Raw genomic sequence first — 24092 nt, 5'->3', positions numbered from 1 at the left:
TCAATATGGAAAGGGGGAGTGTCAGGAGGATGGAGCCAGGCTCTTCTGGGTGACAGCCAGTGATAGGACAAGGGGCAATGGGTGCAAACTGGAACACAGGAGGTTCCACTTAAAGATGAGAAGAAACTTCTTCATGGTGAGGGTGCCAGAGCCTGGCCCAGGCTGCCCAGGGGGGTTGTGGAGTCTCCTTCTCTGCAGACATTCCAACCCGCCTGGACACCTTCCTGTGTAACCTCATCTGGGTGTTCCTGCTCCGGCGGGGGATAGGGCTGGATGAGCTTTCGAGGTCCCTTCCGACCCCTGACATTCTGGGATTCTGTGACACTTGGGCCCGGCGGCCGCCCCTCCTGGACCGCAGCGCCGCTCCCCGCGGTCGGCGCCGCTGCGAATCACCTCAGGGAGGGCGGAGGGGCGAGCAGAGCGGCCGTGCCGGGCCCGCCCCGTTCCCTCGCCCCTCCGCCCCCCGGGGCGCCCGGCCCCGCCGCTGACGTCCCTCCGCCCGCGGCGCACAGCGCCCTTTCCCGCCCCCGCCGGCGGCCGGTCCCCGCGGCGGAGCATGGCGCCCCCCGCGCCCTCTCTCCTCCTCCTCCTCTTCCTCCTCTCCCTTCACCTCACCGCCTCCTCCAAGCTCAACACCCCCAAGGTGCTGCTGCCGTTCACCCGCGGCACCCGCGTCAACTTCACGCTGGAGGCCAGCGAGGGTTGCTACCGATGGTGAGTGCAGGTGCCGCCGCCCTTTGGCCGCCGCTTCTCCCCCCGCTCCGCCGGATGCACCTGCGGCGTTTCCTCCGCCCGCGGCGGGAACGCGCGACCCGGCGGGGCCTGAGCGCGGCCCCCGCGCCGCTCCCTGAGGGCGCCCGGCCTGCTGCCCTCGCCCTTCTCGCCTCACTTCGGCCGTGTTTTGGGGTGGCCCAGCAGCTTGGGGACAGAAACGGAGATAATCCGTGAGGGGAGCGGCTGGGCTTTACAAACCGCGGCCGGTTAATGTCTGCAGCGGGGGTTAAACCCGCTGGAGGGGGCTCTGTGTGGAGGTCAGGGCTGGTCGCTGCTGTGGGGAGATTCCCGCCATGGCCGGGTGCCCCCGTGCGCCTCACGCCCCGTGTCCGCTCACCGCACGTACCCCACCGGTGTCCCCTCTGCTCCTCCCTGTGCCCCACCGGTGTCCCCTCCGCAGCTTTTGAGTCTGGGGTATTGGGCGCAAAGACTGAGTCCCAGCACCTGGCCGAGGTGAGAGCCTCCTGGCGCTGCCCTGAGTGCGGGCAACACCCCGAGCACGTCGACTGGCGAAGACAAAAGTCAGGTTTTAAAAGTTTGTGTGTTTCCTGGGTTTCTTCTGGAGCCTTGTTGCTGGGCAGGTGGGGTGTCCTGGCTGGGAGCCCCTGTCCGGCTCGCCCAGGCGAGGCCTGTGGGCCAGGCTGACAGGAGCCGGGTCTGGGCTGTGCTGAGCCGCAGGGCTGAAGGGAAATACCACTGTGTGTGCAGATTTAGAAGCTGTGTCACAGCCTTCACGTTAAACAAGTGTTGCCAACTCCTTCAGCACGCCAGAATTGTAATTTGGATCAGTAATGAGCAGGAGGTGCCCACCTGATAAAAAAGTGGTAGTCAGGGTATGTTTAGGGTGATACTTTCCTCTGTGCCAGATGGATGCATGTCGCAGTTTTCAGTTGTTATTTTGTGGCTGGCAGTTACCGAAATACATCTTGCAGGGCTGTGTTTTCACTCTGTATCAGTTCGTTTGCCTGGTGGTCCTACACTTATCCCTGGGCTGGCTACAAGCCTATGGTCTGTGGCAACTTACACATTTGAGGGTGTTTGCACCCAAGAGCAATAATCAGAGTTACTCCAAGAGTTGACTGAAAGGAAGTTACTAAATGAGCTGCTTGTGGTTGTGTAATTTAATTTTTATATGGACCGTCTTAGTGGAAATCTCGCAAGTATGGGGTATTTTTTTTTCCTTACTCTAATCTTTAAAGGCAACTGAGTCTTTAAAGGATTTTGTTTATGTGGTAAAGTATATTCTATGAAGGTAAAAAATAAACTCACCAAAGCACTAGTAAAATCTAGGAGGTGTAGACTGTCTGTCCTATTTTGCCAGTGAATTGCCAGGTGATATTGGGCTGGACACAGCTGTTCCTGCATGTGCCAGGTGCAATCCAGCTGTCAGAAGTATGTAGACCTTTGCAAATCTCACCAAAATATGCAGATGAAAATATATAAGACTGTACTCTAGGGAAGTACCAGTTTGAAGTACCAGTTTTGGTCCACATATGTATCTGTATGAGGGTGATATGTAGGCACTTCAGAGCATGTTATGTTGGTGCCAGTTGCCAGCGATGGATCGTATCCCTCATGCAGGTGGGCTTCAACATGCTTTTCCATCCTCACCCTCTGGCTGCCCTTCAGAGATTAATTTTGCTTGAGAATTAAGGAAACTATACCAACTTCATACAGAGTGTGTTGTCATTTTCTGTACTGGGGTTGTAAACGTGTATTTATTCACTTCTGCTTTGCAGGGACTGGCAGGATGTGGGTGGTAAAACTCAATGTGTGCTTACAAAGCCCTCAGGAGGAAGCAGCCGCTGGGTGTGTGTGACCAAGCAGAAGTAGTAGCGCTCATCGCGGGGCTCAGAGCGTGTTTGCTGAATGGCATCTGCGGGCCTTGAGGTGTAGGGGATTAGAAAGAAGTGTGCTTTGGAGGAGGGCAACTCTGCATCAGTGTGCTGATGAGTTTCCCGTACTTTCCTGTTAAAGCTGTCAGTAATAGCTATTTCTGGAAGGAGGCCGTTAAACTGAAGGACTTAGGAAGTACCAAATGTAATGACTTCAGAAGTAGTGACGGCTCCTCACCCAGGATCTGTAAAATGATGGGTGGGTTTGCATGCACGAAAGCTGGGATTTAGAATGTAAATTATGAGATTTGGGCCCTTAGCATCTGGAGAGGGGACTGGGGCTGCGTAATGTGGGTGATGGGGAGGTTAGAGGGAGCAGATGGAAGCTGTTCTCGTCTTACAACAGCATCTGTCTTCAAAATGCATCTTTTGAGTATTTGAAGGACTGCCTTACTCATCTCAAACATTCAGAATTCATACCAGAGTGTCCAATTTTGTGACAAATCAGGCTATGACATAGAATCATTTCAGTTGGAAGAGGCTTTCAGGATCATCGAGTCCAACCATAACCCAACTCTAGCACTAAACCATGTCCCTAAGAACATGATGTGACCTTATTTCTTTCCAGTTTTCCTTTGGGCCTTCAAGTTTACCACTGAAAGCAGGAGATTTTCAAAGTGATTGTAGTGGTGTCTGAGAATTCCACTGATTCAAAGGGAAAAGGTCAAATTTTATCATCATCCCAGCAGATTAAGAGCAATAATAGAGTTACAGGAATGGCTTTAAAGTATTTTCTGATTTTCCAGATGCTCATGCCTTCTAGAGTTTGGGTTGCCTTTATGTTAAAATTATTTTTTGGTAAAAGCTTTGTTTTCAAAGCATACGGCGTTCCCATCTGTAAATATTGTACATGATACTATCTTCAGGGATAAAACACAGTCTGTGCGGATATATTTAGCATTTAAATTACATCTGTATTTATCTTTTAATTACCTTAATCCAGAAATTACACCTGGAAGAAGGAAACCATTCAGAAGCAAAATTTTCTCCTTGAAATCTGCCTTATCGTGATAACATTTTGGGGGGAAGTGGGAGAAGACACAAAACAAACAAAATAACCCATTTTCCCTCAAGGTATACAGCATGGCACAGGGTATTTATAGCAGAAATTATCCGTAGCATACAAATATGCTTACATGTCTGTAGCATTATTTCATATCTTGTAGAACTGAGATACATGGTGAGACCTGGTGGGAAGTTCAAGCTTCAGGAGTTACCTTTGAGCAATAGAGCTGATTGGGTTTGAACCACGGAGCACTGAAGTCGGAGGTTTTGCTATGGAAAGGTTTCACCTATAGGGAACTGTTCAAAGGCAATAATGGCCCTGAACAATGTTGTTTGTTGCAAATATGATGGAAAGCTTATTGACACCTTAAGTAAAAGGGGTTGTGTGTGCTCCAGAAGCCCTCTCTGACGATGCTGCATAAAGCTAATTGCCATTGTGAGCCGGCGCAGGTGGCAGGTGTTGGAGTGAGACCCAGCGGCCGAGCTGCGCAACACACGGGTACTGCCAGAGAGCCCCACTGGGCACTGCTGCTGCGGGACCTGGCCAGCAGAGCTCCTTATCTTGTCAAGTTTCTGATACTGGGTTGTAAATTGATCTTATCGCTCCATGGGACGTATGTGGTGGCTTATGTGTTTTAAAAATGTGTATTAAATAGAGCATTGCTGATTGGGGTCTATTACTTTGCTCTAAAACTGACAAGCTCATCTCTGAAAATCTGAGGGTTTTGTTGCTGTTGTTTCATGGATTACCTGTTTTACCACGGGTCTAAAAAACCCTGTCTTTGACTCTTGCTGAAAAATGCTTTGTGTGAGATGCTGGCTGTTAATTTCCATATTATGAAATAACATCCTAGATAATGATTGTTATCCCCTGCCATCCTTACCCCTGCTCTGCATTTCCCGCTGACAGCAGGATGTGCTTCCTCTCTCCAGGAGGTGCCTGCACTGCAGCGGCCGCTTCCCAGCGCGGCTCCAACTCCTGGAGGTACCAGAAGGAGCTCAGAACTGGGCTAGGGTGTCCTTGTGTGTAAAGTGAGACAGGCTGGGCTGCTGTGGCTCAGGCCTGCGTTACCTGAGTGCGTTGGCTCAAAACCAGACTGGGTAGCGTGAATCCGTGGCATAGTTGTTCTGCCAGAGCTGAAGAGGCAGGAGAAGTAATAGTTGTTTTCCCTCTTGGCTGCTGTGTCAACCTGCAGTGCGGATTTACTGTTGAAAAAAACCTTTTTCTGCATCTGAGCATAACCTGCCTGGGAAGGAGGACAGAAAGAACAGGGAGTATTGTTGATTTTGGGCAGTCTTTACTGCTCAACATCCATTAAAGGTGTCTACATGTGAGAAGATTTAACAGAGTGGAATTTTTTTTTTAAATAACGCAAAATGTGACATTTGTGTTTTGGAAGCAAACTGTCAAATATTCGTTTTATTTTTTCATTTGCAATCAGGCTAAGCTAATTTCAGAACAACTTGGTTAGACCCACATCTATTTACTGCCTTCTCTTAGTGGGAAGATGCCTGTCTCTAGCGTGGCGTGCCATTTTCCTTCATGCAGCTGGAAAAGACACAGAGATAAGCACTTGTGGTAAAATGCCTTTGGCCACCAATTGATTTGATGAAACATCCCAGTTACAGTTGGGCACCTGGGCTGGATTTTGACAACGATCTTCACTGGTTTCACTCTGTGTCCTTTGAATTTCATGGCATGCCAGCTGATCACCGCTATAAAATCCCCTGAGCAAAAGCTTAGTCCTTGGTTCATTCTGTGGTGCCTGATGTTTCCCTTTGTTTTTAAAACAGAGATAGGTGGAGGACTCTTTTTTCCTGCTTTTTGTTTTCCCAGTACAATAAGAAACATCATTCTGTGGTGCCTGATGTTTCCCTTTGTTTTTAAAACAGAGATAGGTGGAGGACTCTTTTTTCCTGCTTTTTGTTTTCCCAGTACAATAAGAAACATCCTGGGGAGGACTGAGGGAACCGTGGGGAGATAATCTGCCACTGTGTTGTGAAAAATCCGGAAGAGTTGAGGGAACTCTGTCAGGCTCCCTCTGTGTTTGCTTCGGAATAGGTTCAGTTCCCACATCCCTGGTTCTCTGGGAATCTATTTTTTATCACAAAACTACAGTCACTTGGATGCTTTTTCTGGCTCTTGTGTTTCTCTTCATTGTTGTATGTCAGCAGTGTTAGTCCTAACAGTGACTAGAAATAAGGTACCTAGTGCATCGGTCGATCCAATCTTACCAAACTCTAGAAAACTTTTACTGTCTGGTTTCCCTCTGGCTACATATCTGCCCGCATGTCTGATACAAATTCTAAACCATCAGATCAACAAACAGTCCTGGTACATCCCCACAAAAGTGGATTTTTGTTAATTTAATCAGTTGAGTTTAGTCTGAAGAGCTGACAAAACAAATGTAAAATGCTGAAGCAATAAGAATCAACAGAGTATTGCTAGAGTGAGAGGGAGAGTAACATTTGCCTGGTCTTTAAACCAGCTGATAAATAAAGTATAATCCTTGAAGCATTAACATGTGGTACTACAGAACAGTCGATTAAAAAAATGCAGGCATAGGTTTGGGTAGATCCGTAGATACAATCTTGGCACACAGTTCTGTGACTAGGGGCGAAAATCATATATGAAACGGAAATTAGCATTTCCGTGGCCTGGTGGTCTTTATTGCGAGTGTCATTAATTCCTCTGCAACTAGGATTTTGTTCTGAGGGAAATAGATATTGGGACTTTGGTTAGTTTTTCTTCCTCCTCTCCTCACTCTTCTTCCTCCCCTGCCGCGCTCTGTCTCGCAGACGCTGGTGTGGGATCAAGGGCTGGTGCCAGAAATGCTTGCCCTGCCTGCTCCTCGGGATCTAATTTTGACCCCTGACAAGCCCAGCTCTCAATATCACACACTGACGTGCTGCCAAAGGTCTGCTGTAATTGGAAGAGGATATAGATTTCAGCCTTTGATGTCATTTTAAAGCCAAAGTTTCTTTTTCCTGTGATCTCTGTGTGTCTTACAGCAGAGTAATGCCAGTGTAATATACAGTGCCTTGTCTTTTCTGGACTTGACCTTGAATCGGATGTAGCTGCGAACAGCATGTGCTTTTGGTATTGCTGAATGGTATTGAGGGGTCATCAAATATTTCATATGCAATGGTGTAAAAAAATAGTCACGAAGATTGTTTTTTTTAATATAAATTACAGTAGTAAAACAAGCCTCAGAAAGGCCCGGCTTACCCTGCCCAGTTCAGGTAATTGCCTAAACCAGCAGACATCCTATTGGTAATAGAACTAAGAATGTATTTGTATTAAAAGAGCAAGAAACTCAGCTGATAATCTACCTCCTATTTTATGAATAAACTACTGTTAAGAGGCCAAGTAGTATCTAATCTCAGACTCCCTATGTCAGAGACAACTAAGAGTCAACTGGCATTTGGCTGTAAAAATCTTGAAAGTTCCTTTGTAATTGTGTAATTGTATGTAAGTTTACAGCTAAAATTTAATGCAGACTTTTAGTTTATATTTGTTCCTTCCCTTTTCTAGTCTGAAAAATATCCTGTAATTACATTTAATTTTACCACACTGCTGTTAGTGCAAACTGTAGTGGTTATGTATTACAAGACACAGCCATATATTAAAAGAACAAACACGAAACACAGCGAAACCCCTGTTGTGTTATAAACATGATCAATTTCAGACTGTAAGAACACAAAACCGCAAATTAATTAAAATAAAATCCAATGGTAGGGAATATCAAGCAATGTAAAGAACTAAATAATACAAGTAAAAGTCAATTCCAAACATATAATGCTTATTTTAAAATGCCTGTGTGCATATTAAGTCAGATCTGCATGTTCAGCTTAAAAAGCCCACCAGCTAAGGAGAGAAAAAGCCTTACTGGTTGTGAATACTAACATTGTTGAAAGAAACTTGCTAAATGTTGGAAAACTGTTTTGTGCTTGCCTAAGAACTTACAGAATAACAGGAAAATAACTAGTTGTTCGCTCTTAAATTAATCGATGTATAGCGAAGTTAAACGTACTACTGATAGAGAAAATAAATCATATTATTTTAGAAACAATGTAAACCCTAGTACCAAAAAATACACTCATATTTGTCTACGTTGCTTAGGTATCTAGAATATCAGAATTTTCAGATTTAAGCTTCTAATTGGTGTTCAAATTGTCCATTGCGTACTGCTGTGGCTTGTGTTTTCCTTGATCAGATAAAGTACTTTGAAATTTCTTGGTTAGTCGTTGCTACTATTGCTTCAAAATCCTCCAAAATAAGTCTTTTGTAAGCAGAATGTTGCAGGGAGCACACCAATATTATGATTTAATAATTCATTGACTTAATGAATTTTGCCTGAGGCAAACCTGTTACATCTTCGTTAACATACACAATTAAAAATGTTCTGACTGGGCTTTCGTGCCCCTGGATTGCCAGATTTTGGGGCCTCATTGTTTGGACAGTACCATATGATAAAATCCAGACCCACAGACAGGGAACCAGAGAGCTGACACCAATGTGTTTTTGTTTCGTGTGAAGTTTTTATGAAAAGTGCACTGTTCATTGTCTTCCCAGCTGCTTCAAACCAAAGGGACCTTGGGGTCTTGCATGATTGGATTTGTCTTCAGAATTGTGCTTTTCATTGCTTAAGGCTAGAAACAAGGTTTGTAATTTTATTGCAGCAATTACAACCAGTTCAGTCCATATTTACCTGGACTGCAACCAGACATACTGTGATATGTTGTTTTTTTTTAAATGGGTACGATTTTGGTTAACAAGAAATGTTATTCTTCCCTGTTTTGGATTTGTTGGTTCTGCCAGTAATAAAAGTCAAGAAAACCTTTGTCTGGAGAGAAGGGCCTGTAAGATGTTGCTGCTGGTTTGAAGCTTCCCTGCAGCTCCTTGCTGAGTTAGTGGATTTGTCACATAGATCACAGGTTGGCATTTTTGAACATCCTCCAGACGAAAAGTCTGGATCAGTCCAGCTTCACAATCTTTAGCAGGTGGGGATCTAGTACCCGAATTAGATTGCATTGACCAAATAACTTAGTGTTTTCATCAGAACTGCTATCATCATCGGGGAGAAGCAATTCCTCAATGGCTTTGTCAGCAGTACTTGCTTTGTGGTTTGTTTTTTTTTTTTTTTTTTTTTTAAATCATTCAAAGGGCCCTCGTGGAAGAGCTTTGAGGCAGGATCCCTGGGCAAGCAGGTGCCTGTTTGGGACGCTGGATTCAGCAGCTGGGAGCTGCTCCACAGTGACTCCGGTGGGGGCTGCACGAGCGGGGACCCATTGCTGCAAACCAGGCAGCAGCTTGGCCCTGCTCACAGGGGTGACGTTCTTTGCTACTACCTCAAATGGAATTTGAGGCCTGGTTTTTAATAACTTTTAAATTTAATTTTTTTTTCCTCATCTTGACGTTTTTGGCACATGGGAAGTGAGAACTGGGCTCCCTGTCCATGGTGAGCTTCCCACAACCTCATTTCTGGAGCCGTTGTCTTTAGAAAAGCCGTACAAGTCAGAGCAGGAAGTAACAGATGCATCAATTTTAGGTCAAAATTCCATGTAGGCTTACATGTCACCAAAGATGATTGTATGACTTTGCATGTTTTACAGTGTTGCACACTTCAGCTAAACAGACTAAATCCAATTTTTGAATTTCTTGGTTAAAAAATGTCTCTTACTTGTTCAGAGCTTCTGATGTAGCAAACATATGTAAGTGTGATGTTCTGTGATCAGGGAAAACTTCCACTTTTATCAGAACTTTGTTGGAAACTTGTTTTGAAGAGCAATTACAACTGGCAAATGGAGCTGTACCTAAAATTATTTTACCTTCTAATTTAGCATTTTCTATGTGGTTTTGCTTGTTCTATGCCTTCTGCTCAACTCCTCAAGTAGCTGTTGCAATCCAGCTCTTCTGAAAGTCCAGTCCTGACCAGGTAGCATTTCTCGTGCAAATGATTTTAAACCAGATTTCTGTCCAGCAGTAACTCAGATCCTGCTAACACAACCCCATAATCTTGCAGGTCCTCCACCAGGCCAGAGGTGGCGAGCATAGAGCTGGCGGATCAGGATGAGCGCCAGTGTTCGCAGAAAGCTCTTGTCCAGGCGCGGTCCTCCCAGCCCACGCGTCTCACGAGTATCATCTTTGCTGAAGATATAAGTAAGTTTTAACTTCGATAAGCTCACCACTGCTTGGTTTTGGGCATTTATAAATATATAAAGGGTGAGTGTCAGGAGGATGGAGCCAGGCTCTTCTCGGTGACAACCGATGATAAGACAAGGGGCAGTGCGTGCAAACTGGAACACAGGAGGTTCCACTTAAATGTGAGAAGAAACTTCTTCATGGTGAGGGTGCCAGAGCCTGGACCAGGCTGCCCAGGGAGGCTGTGGAGTCTCCTTCTCTGCAGACATTCCAACCCGCCTGGACACCTTCCTGTGTAACCTCATCTGGGTGTTCCTGCTCTGGTGGGGGGATTGGGCTGGATGAGCTTTCGAGGTCCCTTCCAACCCCTGACATTCTGTGATCCTCCAGAAACACAGTAGAGATTTAAAAGTGCACAAAACAAGAAATGTCCATTCATATGCACAGTCATTTTAGGCTTTCCACAAGCATGGGGTTTAAGTTCTGTTTGTTAAAGGCCTCAAATAAGTGTTAATTATATTAATGATACATCCAGGAAAATGGGTAGTTCTTTAAAAAAAAGAATGGGGTGACAGAAAATAATTTTCAGTACATACTTTTTATATAATGCAAATTCAGATGTTTTGCATTTAGAAAGCTGGAAATTGCCTTTGTGTCTATCATACAATATATCTGGTTAGTTTTTGTAATGCGAGATGGGCAAAAACAGATGGTCAAGTCAATGTCTTGCAGCCACCAAATGAAGAAGTGTAGAAGGCTTTATCATCTCTGGGTAAAAGTCATTAAGTTCTCTAGGATGTGAGCCAAGTGTGACAGTTGCGCTGTAGCACCTCTTAAAATGCACTCAGAAAATGTCTGCAATTGTTAGTACAGATGGAGATCACAATTTTTAAAGATTTATTGTAGAGTTCAGTGAGGAAGGGAACTGCTTTTCTTGCTTGCTTAGGCACAGTCACCCTTTGAAGTGTTTCTTAGTCAAGGTCACAACCCAGTTTCAGTTCCTTCAGTGTCTTGTGTCATGGGCTAAATTTGAGGTGATTTTGTCTTCTTGGTGCTCTTGATGAGCACATCCAGTGTTGCTGATTTCATGTGCTCTTTCTGATGTCTCTTCAAGTGACTGGACAAGTGCTTCGTTGTGATGCTATAGTTGATATAATTCATGGCATCCAAATTGTGTCCACAACAAGAGAACTCTATCTTGAAGATTCACCACTGGAGCTAAAAATTCAGGCTTTGGATTCTGAAGGTAAGAGGTTTACTAGCAGGAGATAAAATCTATATTGAGACTCTTAATTTTCTGATCATAGAATCATAGAATTTTCCCAAGAATGTTAGAATATTTTCCCAGAAAGCTTAACTCTCGTAGTAAGGATATTTTTAAAAATCAAACCTAAAATAATCAAAATAAAGGTGTCAGCTCTCAGCAATTGTACCTCCAGGTCAGGAGTAAGAATGTAATGAGAAAAGTCCCAACATTTGTCCTGTTGAAATGTCCCATCAGCATTTAACCAGATTGAGGAAAGCTGCACACGGATGTGAACAAGTATGGTTTGTTGTTGTTTTTGTTTGTTGTTTGTTGTTGTAATTTTGCAAAAGTCCATTTTATCTGAATCCAGTCAAGCATCCAACAGGACGTTCAGAGGCGATGTTGAAGACCAACCACCTATTGCTTGGGTTGTGCATTTCTCCACTGGCCCTGTTATTTTCCACCGAAGCAAAACAAGAGTGTAATGCAGCTTTGCAAAGCTAAAGCATGCATCATTAATGAAAGTTAGACTTGAATGCATGTTGAATAACTTGGTCTCAGTCCCTTGTAATTATATTACCTTCTGTGTTTAGAGTTTTCTGTTTAAAATCCTATTTATTTGGGATTGGGAACTATCTGCAGTAAGGTGTATAGAAGTGGGAGGAGAAAGCATAGACTGTGCATTGTGTTCGCTTGTCTTAAAATGGTTTTGTGGCTTACTGTCATAAACCTGCTTTAAGTATAAGAATTTGATTTTAATATAGACATAAATGTCAAAGGGAGTAACACAAATGAAAGTATATTTTAAAGTATAGTAAATACTGGGATTTCAGTTCCATATTTATTTGTGCCAGTAGACACTGCAATTTGGAGCAAAACTCATCTTAAAGTTTATAAGATATTTGAGGTTAGCAGCTTATTACACTTAAAGGTAATCATAAATCTTGGGTTTCAGTCTGTTTGTTCCTTTCTGTTCATTTTTGTTCTTTTTAAACATTTACAATTTTCCGTGTTCTAGCGGTTCACAGTTTCTAGAAAGAAGGTGCTCTGTTTGAGTTCCTTAAGTGAAGACTTATTCCTGTTGTGGGTAAATCACTGTTGTGCTCAAAACCAGAACAATGTATATGGAAAGTGCAGCTCATCAGTGCTGTGAACGCATGTTACCCATATGGTATCTCGGATCCACATGTTTCAAAATGAAAGATTGTTTGGCAGGTTTTTTTTGATGTCCTGCTGATATCCAAGAACTAGTAAGAGTTTTGTGGTCAAAGGGGAAAGAATGTGGCGGGTGGCAAGGACCTCTGAGGGGCTGACAAGTGGAGGGAGGTGGCAGCATCAGCACCTATCCCATGGGCTTTGTGAAAAACATAAAGTGGTGTCCGGTGCAGCAAAATGTGAACAGAAAATCTTAAATTTGCCAGTAAAGCAAGGTAGATCGTGATTTTTAACTAAACACCAATAGTGCTGCTTTTAGGGATAAGATAGAGAGCCTTCCTAGCAGAAAAAATCATCATTTGTATTCCAGGAAGACTCTCTGCTTGTTACTTATTTTTGTTTTAATTGGTTTGATTTCTAGGAAACACTTTCAGCACACTGGCAGGGCTAGTCTTTGACTGGACAATAGTAAAAGACACAGAGGCTGATGGCTTCTCGGATTCCCACAATGCCTTACGGTAAGTTCATTTAATTTGTGCTCAATAATCTCATGTCCATTAAGTTTGTGTGTAACTATTTCCCCTCATCTAGGCAGTTTACTGAACTGATGCCTAAAATAATGCTCGTGGGTCAATTGTTTCAGGGTTTTTTAAAGTGCCTACTCAACAGCCTGGGCATTCACATTCTTGTTTAATTTAACAACGGATACTGTTAATGAGCAGCCCAGCTGGCTCTAATGCAACAGCTAGAAATGAATAGATGGAATTGTTGTTCTTCTGAACCATCTTGTGCAAAGGAAAGATTTATCAGTAACACTGTTATCTCAGGATTTCAGTGGAGACTTGGTTGTGGTTTGGTTGGTTTTGGTTTTCTGGAGTTTTTTGTTTGTTTGTGTGGTGGTTTTTGTTTGTTCTTGTTTTTTTTAAGGACAAAGGGTCCTCTTCCATTTCAGAAAGGAGATCTCTAAATTTGAAGAGCTTAATGTTTCAGTCAACACTTAGTTCTGGTGTTGGAATAGCTTTCAGAGCTTCAGAGTAGCAACCTTTATGGTGGAAAGGACCAAGTGGCTGCTTGTCAGTGAGATATAGCTCACAAGGCCAGGTGAACTAATTCGATGAAGGTGTTCAATACATTGCCTTTCAGACAAAGCAGTGAATGGAAAGCACGTGCTTGATAAATAAGCCGTGGTGCTTGGTTCGCCATCTATACCAAGCCAAAGAATAAGTTAATTTGCATTTAGAAGTGCTGTATTTTGTGGAAACTTCTATCCAAAGATCTTGAAAGTGCTTTTCAACTGATGAGATAAGTGGTTTTCAGCATTTCTGTATAATTATGAAAGTATTCCCTTCCTTTAATGCAGGTGAAGTTCTTGCCCAAAAGTCAGTAAGCTCACCTGTGGCAGGCTTAGGAATAGAATCCAGACTATGATTTTTTTTCTACTTTTTTTTCTTCCTATATTTGTCATCAGTCCATCTTTGGCCTGTGTTTTGGTGTATTTTATTTTACTATTTAAAAAAAAAAAATTATTTGCATATGCACGATGTAGTTTTACAGTGATGACATCATTGTTCTGTTCTTTAGTGTCTTTAAACAGAAATTTGAGTTTCCATCCTTATTAAACTAACTAGAATTGAAGGCTACACAGCAGTACGTTGTATGGGATATTTTTCATGTTTGATCTTTGCACTGACATGAACTGGTGTCAACACACCAGGACCTTGTTATCTAGCAGTATTGTGCTAGTATTCATCATCAGATATGCCATGGTGAATCCTTGGTGTTGCTCAACATGAAGGTGGGTAGAAAAAATGCCTCCCTGATATACATGTATTTGACCAGACTGCAAACACGAGACATGGGTTTTTCCTCACAAAACAGTTCACAGACACTTCTTGAGTGCAGCTTTAGTCAAAACTTCCCAAACTTATGGTAAGCTTGAAAGATGAAATAGGTTCAAAGTCATGCACCAGAGGCTTCAGTTACTTCAGAAAACAGGTTCCGGGTAAGTGTAGGTAGATTGTGGAACATAACGTAGGAAGCTATATCTTCCTTTAAAGAACCTGGCTTTGGTCATACCATATTATGATTCTAGGACTAACGTGGGGAAACCAGTTCTCTTGGAGAGCAGAATGGTTGCCGGTTAACGTCCATCCTCAAACCTGTATTCCAAATACAGGGGAGATGGGATGGGGGCAGCAAACAAGACTCTTGGTATGAACTCTGGTTTTGCAGCCTTCGAGGAAAGCCTGTTAAGCCCATAATAATAAAGCTGCAGGTATGAGGTGCGTGTGGCCCTTCCCCACAACGGAGGCCAGGCTGTGCCGATGGGTCAGTGGGACTTCAATCCACGTCAGTCCATACGGAGCTTTTTGTTTCAGTATAAGTATTTGCTGGAGATGGGATTTTAGCCAAACTAATATTGACACATGCTCTACTGGTAGCACAGCTATGATAATATAAAAATGTTCTAGTGGTGTTACAGCTTTGCAAAATAAGCAATGAGCTGTCATAAATATGTTAATATTCACAACTGTTCACAATTTGGCTTTACAGATTTTCCTGTGAAAGTGTACGTAAAGCCAAACAGGTCCTGTGCGTGCAGAAGCTGCCAACTTTTAAAACATGGTCCTCTTTCAAGTTCTGTCCTGCCGTTTACTCACTCATGGCAAATTCCTTTCCCCTCTGTCGTTACATCTCATTGAAATGTCTACAAGCAGAATACTTGTAGTAACTGTTAATTTTTTTTCATAGTCATTTATTAAATGTGTCCTACCTTCTTCAAATAGGCTGAACTTATGTTCTGGTTTGTTAAGCTGTTGCTTTTGTAAACATAAGTTTTGGGTCTTTGACATCAGGCATTCCACAATAATCTAGAGAGCTTTGCAGTCTACACCTACTGTAAGAACTGGAGGGCTCATTACAGACAACATGTGCAGCCTTCTGATATCTCTTGAAAGCCCACAAACAAGCTTCAAACAAACTTTCCTCAGTCACAGGAATTAGCTGCAGATATCTTGAAGAATGAGTAACATTGAGATATCTGGTCCCAGGCAGACATCTTAAATTTGCTTAAAAATGGAAATAGCTGCGGGTAGGCACTGGTGTTGTTTCTCTGTGGGTTTACAAAGATTGGTTAACAATTTTCTGTTCACTTTTTGTTTCACCTTTCAGTATACTCAAGTTCTTAGAATCCACTTATATTCCACCTTCCTATATATCGGAGATGGAAAAAGTTGCCAAGCAAGGAGATACCATTTTGGTGTCTGGAATGAAAACAGGGAATTCTAAATTAAAAGCAAGAATACAGGAAAGCGTCTATAAGGTAAGGAACTTGCAATTTTTTGTTGTTGTTGTTTCATTTATCTAACAGCCCAATGTTACAGGAGCAGTGTAAGTTTGCCGTGCTGTATTTTGCCATTGCGGATATCAGTGCGGCAGCTCTGTCTGTCTGGGTTGACTCCGTCATGAAGATGATGGTGCTGAAAGGGCTGGAGCTGGATGCGGTTTTCTGACCCAGAACGGGGTGTGTGCCAGAGAGTGTCTCTAAAGCCAGCTCTCTGACAGAAGGCCCTGTGGCAGAGGAATACGCTTCAAATACTCCTGTGCGATTTTATTATTCCCAATAGGGATTCACATTCTATATATATATAACTGGAATCATGCTGGATAGGGCATTTTTTAATGCTTTTTTAAGAAGTAACCGACTAGAACACTTTAGGTCTTTTTTTTTTTTTTTTCCCCAATAAATAAATATCTAGAACAAGGATTGTCATTTTGGATAAACCTTTATTTCCCGTTGTCCTCAAAATGAGTGTCATATGAATACTTCGTTAGTATCTAATTGTACCTCATTAGATTGTGCCCCCCAAGGAGGGGCTTTGGGATCAGAATGTCAGTGCTCCAGGGGTGTTAAACTGCAGTATTGCTGTTTTTCCCAGCCAGCGTGTAGATCCATGCTTCTTCTTTCTTTGTGACTTGTGGTGACTGAGTTTTTAATTTATCTCTGGTAATAGAGTTGGTTTTTCCCTTAATAGAATTTACAAACACCTCAGAGAGTTTTTGTGGGTTATCACTTCCAGGAAGACTGGGCATTGTGCGAGTATCAACTTGATACTGCACCTTAACAAAAATATCCGTCTATGAAATAGTGGGGTTTTGCTGAAGCTCATCTCCTGCCTGCAGTCTGGTTTTGCAGATTTGTGTTGTATTTAATGTTTTTGCTTACAGCAGAATTGCCTTGGACTATCTAACCCATACCTGTAGAATGTGTTCTGTGAAAGTGTTATCTAAATGTGTGTAATGCTAGTAACGTGGCACAAATAGTGCATGTCAAGAATTCTATTTTTGTTACAGTTCTACCTTTGTTAATTGCGCTCAATATAGTTGCTCTACATGAGATCAGTCTGACTTTTTTTTTCTTGAATGCTTGTAGCTTGGTTAAGTATTCTTTGGTTTAATACTTATTTTTCTGAATTAGTTTTGAGCTGATACTCTAAGTGAAACTGAAATAATGTTGTTCTGTTTGCAATTTTATGGCTTTCTGGTTAGTAGTTCCTTTAAATCTGCCGCCAGACTGCACATGTTATAGAATTTACACAATTTATACAATTATCTCTTGTATTCCTAATTTAGTAGACCAATGATTTTGATACAGATCCCTCAGTGAAGTTATAAAGGACATGTTATATGGAGGCACCATGCAATACAATAGGGAAAATAAGTTTCTAGATGTCTGAATAGTCACTGTGCATCTGTATCAAGTTTTTCTGTATATTCCAGAAAACTAAACCAAAATGATGTCCGTACAGACTTGAGTTTTTTCTTTCTCAGCCTTGCACAGTGTGCACGAGCAGATCTCTATACCATTCATTATCCTTTGCATTTCCCTGTTATGACAAAATTTGAGATGATAATAAAGAGCCACTTACAGCAAATAATATTTTTCACCTACAGATTATAAGTTATTGCTGTACGGTCTGTTTCAAGTGAATGAACTGCTTTGAATGTGGTTGCTTTTTCTTTTTTTTCTCCTCTCAATCAATAGCATGTACCTCCTGCAGAAGTCAGATTGCTTATTTTGGAAAACATCCTTTTAAATCCAGCATATGACATTTATCTTCTGGTAGGAACATCAATTCAGTACAGAGTTCAGAAAATAAAGCAAGGGAAGATTACAGGTTTGTCCAGTTCTCTCTCTCTCTTTTATTTTTTTTGCACTTTGTGTGAATTTTTAACTGCTGAGAAATATTTAATTGTGTTTAAACTGCTTTGTTAATATTTATACTGTTTTCCTAAACCACATGATGATACAGCTGTTTAGTTTTTTGCTCTCAAAAAATGGTGTCTGTAAAGGATACGCTCTGGCACATTTGTTAAGGACGTGAAGGTAAGGGTAACTTGGAACAGAAGCTAGCGCTGTCGTTTTAGATGTGGGCATTTATTTCACCTTGACTAAGAAACTGTGCCTGACTTTCTCAGTTAAATCAAATTTAGATGAGCAGTTTTTCTAAGCAAAAATGTTTCCTTGACAAATGGATTTGCTCCAGTTCTACAAGTGTGGGTTAGCAGGCTTTATGTCCATTCAAAGGTGCAGAAGTTTGTGACTGCAGGTGTTGCTCCCAAGGAGCCTGTGCTGGTCATCAGGGAGTAGCCCAGAATGGAGCAACAGGAATTGTGAGTAACTCGTAGAAAGTAATTTGACTGCTCGAAGCTGGGAACGAATCGAATGTTAGGTCAAAACAGCAGGATGATATTAGTTGGAAATTGCAGCTTTGAAGCTCATTTTGTTCGTGTGTGATACAATCACAGAAATGCTATTTCTATGAGACGTTGAAAATAATCTGTGCTCTAGGCGACAATAAAAATTAATCATCAGCAGCCAAACACTGACACACTTCTGTTGTTTCATGCGTTGTCTTGTTTTATGTACAGAATTAACAATGCCGTCTGATCAGTATGAACTGCAGCTCCAGAACCACGTTCTTGGTCCCGAGGGGGATCACTCTCAGCCGGTTGCCAAGCTGGAGCAGGCGACGTCGCTTGTGACGGCATTGCAGCAGGGACAGACGAGCCTCGTGCTTGGCCACAAGAGTATCCTTCCTCGGTGATGCTTTTCCACCCAGAGCTTCATGGCAGGAGACAAATTTTCCACCCTTAGCAGCACAAAAAGATAAAATTCTCCACGTTTGCACCGGTAGTCTTGAAAATGAGGAACACCTGGCAGAGTCATAGAGGGCAGCACTGCTGCGGATGCAGCCTCAACAGAGCTGCCCAGTGCCTTGAAATGTTCTGAGAAATTAGGTTGGCAAAAGATCAGTTAAATCCTATCTGTTCCTCCAGTCAGGGTGGAAATGCAATGGGGCTTTATTTAATTTTTATATTTAGAGCATGATGTTCTCTAGTGGAATCGCTCTGAAATGCTCACTGTCTTTCAGGTTAACAGGTACTTTCAGTGTACAATTGGCTTTAAATATCCGAAGAGGCACAAGGAGCCCCAGGAACAAGCTGATCTTTACTTGACTTTTGTCAAAACTTTTCTGATCCTTTACTGAGACTTCAGGTATCCGCATGCAGGGGGTTTCCAGGCTACCGAACAGCACGATCTATGTTGTGAATCCTGGGTATTTAGGTTGGTACTGGCTGCAATTTTTCCAGATGGCTTAATATAAGTTCTTGCCTTGTTTTTGTGTTGGTGTGTTCCTGTATGCATATACATGCTTCCATTTCTCATATTATTTTTCATAGAGCAGTAAATTTATTCATAAAAGTAGCTCAATGTGAAATAAGTTTAGTAGTAAGTATTATTTATTTTCTTTCCTCTCTGTATTCAGCAGCTTAAAGCAATGAAGGGGCATCTTCAGAGTGTGGGCACCAGAAGCAAAATGCTTATATCCATTATGTAGAGAGGCCATTGATTTGTGCTGTTCAATATTTCCTGTTTTGTAGGATTTACAATTCATCCAGGTGACAGATGGGTCCTAGAAACAGGCAGACTTTATGAAATTACAATTGAAGTGTATGATAAATCGAACAATAAGGTGTATTTATCTGATGTAAGTAAATGTTGATACACTTCCGAGTGTCTGTCTCCTAAATCCTGGCTTGCTTTGAAATTATTTGAGCAGTTTCTTATTTACATTGAGTTACAACATTTCAAAGCATGTTGGTTTTTGCCTTTTCATTTTTTCCCTTTGTTTTATTGTTATTCTTTGTGTGTGTGGGTTTTTTTGTTTGTTTGGTTTGGTTTTGTTTTTAAATAAAGCACTCTGGGCAATTCATGCGAAAGTGCTCATTGGAGTCTGTGCTGTAGAAGAAACTGGAAGAAGTTTTGTGAAGCTGGTGAGGGGTCTAGAGAACAAGTGTGATGGGAGTGGCTGAGGGAGCTGGGGGGTTCAGCCTGGAGAACAGGAGCTGAGGGGAGACCTTCTGATCTCTGAACTGCCTGAAAGGAGCTTGGAGCCAGGGGGGTCGGGCTCTGCTCCCCAGGAACCAGCGCCAGGACCAGAGGAAACGGCCTCAGGTTGTGCCAGGGGAGGTTGAGGTTGGATCTGGGGAACAATTTCTTCCCCAAAGGGCTGTGGGGCATTGGAACAGGCTGCCCAGGGCGGTGGTGGAGTCACCATCCCTGGAGGGGTCTACAAGACATATAGATGACGTTCTTGGGAACATGGGTTAGTGCCGGAGTTAGGTTATGACTGGACTTGATGATCTTGGGGGTTTCTTCCAACTAAAATGATCCTATAATTCTGTTCTACGAGTTGGACAATGCACTTGAAACACGTAGCACAGGCATCGCACTGGAAATTGCAAACTGGTGTAACTGGTGGAGAGCAGTACTAATGTGGTTCTTTGTCTCATCAGCCCCCATAAATATCATATTGTCACATCTAGAGGTGATCTTTCCTATCACAGAACATGCTGACAGGCAGGCTCAGAATGCTCTGGAAGGAGCTGCCCGCTTCCTATCAGCTGCTTATTGGCAAAGCTTAGAGGATTAGCTGGCATTAAAATACTTCACTGTTTAGTAGTTAAATCAGATGAATCAGGTGCTAGGTACCAAATATTCATGGTTCTTAAAAAAAAAAAAAAAAACCAAAAAAACCCCAAACAAACACCAAAACACCACGAAATTTAAATAGTTCATTTGCAAGCAGAAAAAATTGATTATCGCTTTTCAGAATATCAAGTGTCTGTGAATGTTACTTTATTTGCACTTATTTGCTTCCCGAAATGGAGATCTGAGTTTCAGCTAGATCTCAAAAGGAATGTGCTATTGGGGCAGTATATTCGCATGTGTTTTCCCTTCTGTGTTTAAGAATGACAAAATTAAGAAATTATTGTAAAATATGAATTATTTGGTAGTATACATAATGATGCTTTTCATGTTAAATTGTACATTGCCTATAATTTTAAAAAGTAAATATTTTCTGCAGAGTTAATGCTGTGTCTAAAAGATAATCTTGTTGAAAGACTGGAAGTTTCTTTGAACTATGTTATTAAACAATTGTTTTCTCATTGATTTATTGCTGATATGCTTCTGACTGCCTGTACAGTATTAATGTCAGTTACCTGTGGCAATATCTATTTGATGTTCTGACTTTAGAATATCAGAATTGATGCAAAGCTGTCCGAAGAATATTTTGAGGTGCTGAAGTCATCTCTGAATGGATCGTATCACTATGTGAAAGCAATAAAGAAGGGTCAGACCATTATTGACGCTGCGCTGACATCAGTAGTGGATCGGGTATGTTTTTATCACAACTCTTCTGCTTTACTGGTAGGCCTAAAAATAATTTACCTGTGCAATACTGACTTACTAGTGACATAGTAAAAGGAAACGTAACAGTGACATGGGTCTAAGCCGTCTTTGTTTAAACAGATTAAGAACCAAATTCTAAAATCCTTACCTCAGGAAAACTGTCAATTAAGTCAGAGGATTGGCTTAAATAAAGTCTGGGATTTTGCTACCGAGTGCGTGGCAAACACCTGTTAAACTAGTGGGGCACAGCACTGATCTTTTTTTTCATGGCAGATACTTGTGTGGGCACATATCGTATCCTTGTGCTGGTGCAAAGGTCCTCTCACATTCTCTGAGTGAATTTTACAATTTATTGTGGTAGGATCGTCAGTGTCATACCCTGGCCTTGTTCTGCATTCAGTTACATTTGGGAAGTTTTCTGTCATTTGGTAAGTGATGTTAAATGCTGGAATGAAAATCTGCCAAATGTATCAGCCTGCAAATTTCTTCAAATTAATATTCATTAACTTTCTGCTAGTTGGGCAGGCTGCTGAATGTATGGCTAACTAGGGCACGCGGTGTGAAAGTGATTTGCTTTTGCTTGAGACTTGGAAAAATTCAACACGCCAACCCATTTGCTGTGAAATGGTTTCAGTGATCCCTTGAGTAGGACTTAGTAGATCCTTGTATATGCTAAGCCGTGCTCATTCACTGTGTCAGAGAGGTACTCCTGAAGGAAGTGAGAGCTGTTAAAGTTTTCCTTCGAGACTCCAGTAAGAAACAGCGTGTCATGCCAGAGGGTTGTGGCATTACAAGTACAGCAAAGTCGTAAAGGCCAGTGTTTCGGGGCGGGTTGAGGAACTGGGGATTTTAGGCTGAGCTTCATCTTTACCTGATGCAGAGTGAAAGGAGCAAAGAGTAAATGCAGCTGTGGAGTTACCAAATTAGTTCTCCAGACAAGATCTCAAAAACTAGAAGTAGTGAAAGAGAGTATTTATTGCTATTTGCCTTTTACATTAATATGGGCACCTGTATTTCCATCGCAATACTACTCATTTAATACAGTAGCACCCTTTGCCGCGATGAGCTGACCGTTTGCTCACAAGTAACACTGTTCATAAGCGACCCTAAATAGTTGCTTTCCTCTCTCTCTGAAATGTTTTCAACAGCTTGTCTATATATAAGGACTAAACATTAATTCGAGGAAGCACTATGGTGTCATTTATAATCCTGCACTATTGCTTTTCGTAGGATGGAGGAGTTCATACATTACCAATACCAGTGCGAAACCAGCAAGATGTTGAAATATATGTTCCCATAGTTCTTTCACCCAGCATTTTGACGTTTCCTTGGCAGCCAAAAGCAGGAGTCTACCAGTACACCATCCAGGTATGCCAAAGAAATACCTACACGCAGGAAGTGTTGCTTAAGCGGGTGCAGTGAGGCCTGTAACCACTTGCTTTGGATACTTCAGGCACAGTGATTCCTAAGACTTTATTTGGAGGAATTTTGTTGGATGTTAGTTGCGGGGGTTAATGCAGAGTTTAAAAAAGCACGCATGTGCATATACACACACAAACCCAACCCCAAACCACCACAAAAACATAAAAACCCCGCCTTTTACCTCTTGTCTTTGGTTCACTTCCTCTCTCCCTCACATATGCACCACACACATGGGTTTGGAATTGCAGAAAACGTCCTAGCCGCAAAGCTTCACAGTAATAATTAGAGGCTGCCATTTACTGTAGAGAGATGGAAATATGGGAGTATGAATTGGAGTGTGAAGTGACAACAAAAAGAGCACGACAAGATCAGCGAGCAGCCCCTGTCAGCCTTTGGCATCAGTAGCCTTCACTCCCCACGTCTCTTGCTTCTAATAAAAAGTTACAGGGAGAGAAGGGCAGGGCCACAGTGTCATTTACCAAATGCCCTTCTAAAGGAACTTTTTCTAGCATTTCTTGTGTGTGTCTTTGCTCCCATGCTGCCAGTCCTTCCATACACTTAATGAAAATAATGGCTTGTTTTCGGGTATTCAGAGTACAGTCTAACTGGAGAAAAGAACACTCTGCTTCTCCAGCCAGGACTCTCACCCTACCAAAATGATACTCGGATCCTGTGCTCAGGTCTTTCATGCACAGTTCCTACCTCTCCCTTTTAGCACAGAGTGGTGCTGAGTTTTGGGTCTGTCTTCAAGTAAACACGTGGTATCTGAAGTAAACAAATCAATCTCGTAGGGATAAAATTGTGTTCTTGTGTAAATCTGAAGGCTGTTGAGTTTAGCGCTGCCATCTGTATTTTTAATTTCTGTGGGATTAGAGTTTGTTTTAATTCATGCTATACCCAACCACACCAAGAGAGTGTGGTAAAAATGCCTAGTACAAATAGGCATTTTCAGTACTTGGTCATAACTTCTGCTAGAGCCTAGTATGGGAAAGTAAATGTGTTTTTCTGTTTCCTGCCTCTTTTACAGTTCTATTCTTGTCTCACCTTATCTTGTATATATCATAGAACATTCCTTGGTGTTACTCCAATAATATGGATTGGTATTCTCACTTTACTGTGATTTTTTTTTTTTTTTTTTTTAAATTAAAAACATAAAAGATTTCTTCTCCCAACATTTAAATCAGTTTGTGTTTACTGAAACTGAGAACATTTTCCCAATCTGCCTGTTCGCCAGCACCAGTGGCTGTTTACAATAGCACACAGCTTGACTGTTGTTCCTGCCTGTACATCAGTGTTTGCCTCCTACTCAATGGTTTTTGAGCCAGGCTGTTTGAAATTGGTGAATAGACTTTTTCTCAAAATGGCTTGAAAGGGATTTTGGATCTAGCCAAGTTCTGTTTATAGCTAAAGTAATTCCTTCCATATGGGATCAGAATGACACTTCGGTTTTACTTTGTCAGCTGTCTGGTTTTTTGTTGGTGGCGTTGTTCACATTTTTGCTAACAAGATGGTTTCTGTTGCAAGTAAAACGGGGCGGGGGGGAAACACTTCTTTCCCCTTTCCCCTTTCCCCTTTCCCCTTTCCCCTTTCCCCTTTCCCCTTTCCCCTTTCCCCTTTCCCCTTTCCCCTTTCCCCTTTCCCCTTTCCCCTTTCCCCTTTCCCCTTTCCCCTTTCCCCTTTCCCCTTTCCCCT

The 24092-nt window shown here is 42.2% G+C and overlaps 1 protein-coding gene across 1 annotated transcript in view; it reads left to right on the top strand.

The window, feature by feature from the left end:
- The first annotated feature begins 528 nt into the window (after positions 1 to 528).
- Positions 529 to 24092, top strand: part of NUP210 (nucleoporin 210) — a 62128-nt gene continuing 38564 nt past the window's right edge. The window contains exons 1-11 of the mRNA XM_065642644.1: positions 529 to 714; positions 9701 to 9837; positions 10934 to 11065; positions 12642 to 12738; positions 15392 to 15542; positions 17265 to 17397; positions 18152 to 18310; positions 18780 to 18848; positions 19166 to 19272; positions 20823 to 20963; positions 22209 to 22346. Of these exons, the coding sequence (XP_065498716.1) occupies positions 557 to 714; positions 9701 to 9837; positions 10934 to 11065; positions 12642 to 12738; positions 15392 to 15542; positions 17265 to 17397; positions 18152 to 18310; positions 18780 to 18848; positions 19166 to 19272; positions 20823 to 20963; positions 22209 to 22346 (1422 nt within the window). The 5' untranslated portion in view covers positions 529 to 556. The remainder of the gene's footprint in view (positions 715 to 9700; positions 9838 to 10933; positions 11066 to 12641; positions 12739 to 15391; positions 15543 to 17264; positions 17398 to 18151; positions 18311 to 18779; positions 18849 to 19165; positions 19273 to 20822; positions 20964 to 22208; positions 22347 to 24092) is intronic.

The sequence above is a fragment of the Caloenas nicobarica genome, chromosome 11, assembly GCF_036013445.1.
Source record: "Caloenas nicobarica isolate bCalNic1 chromosome 11, bCalNic1.hap1, whole genome shotgun sequence".
NCBI lineage: Eukaryota > Metazoa > Chordata > Aves > Columbiformes > Columbidae > Caloenas > Caloenas nicobarica.
The sequence above is the reverse complement of the archived record's forward strand: the minus strand, read 5'-3'. Positions and strand labels throughout refer to the sequence as shown.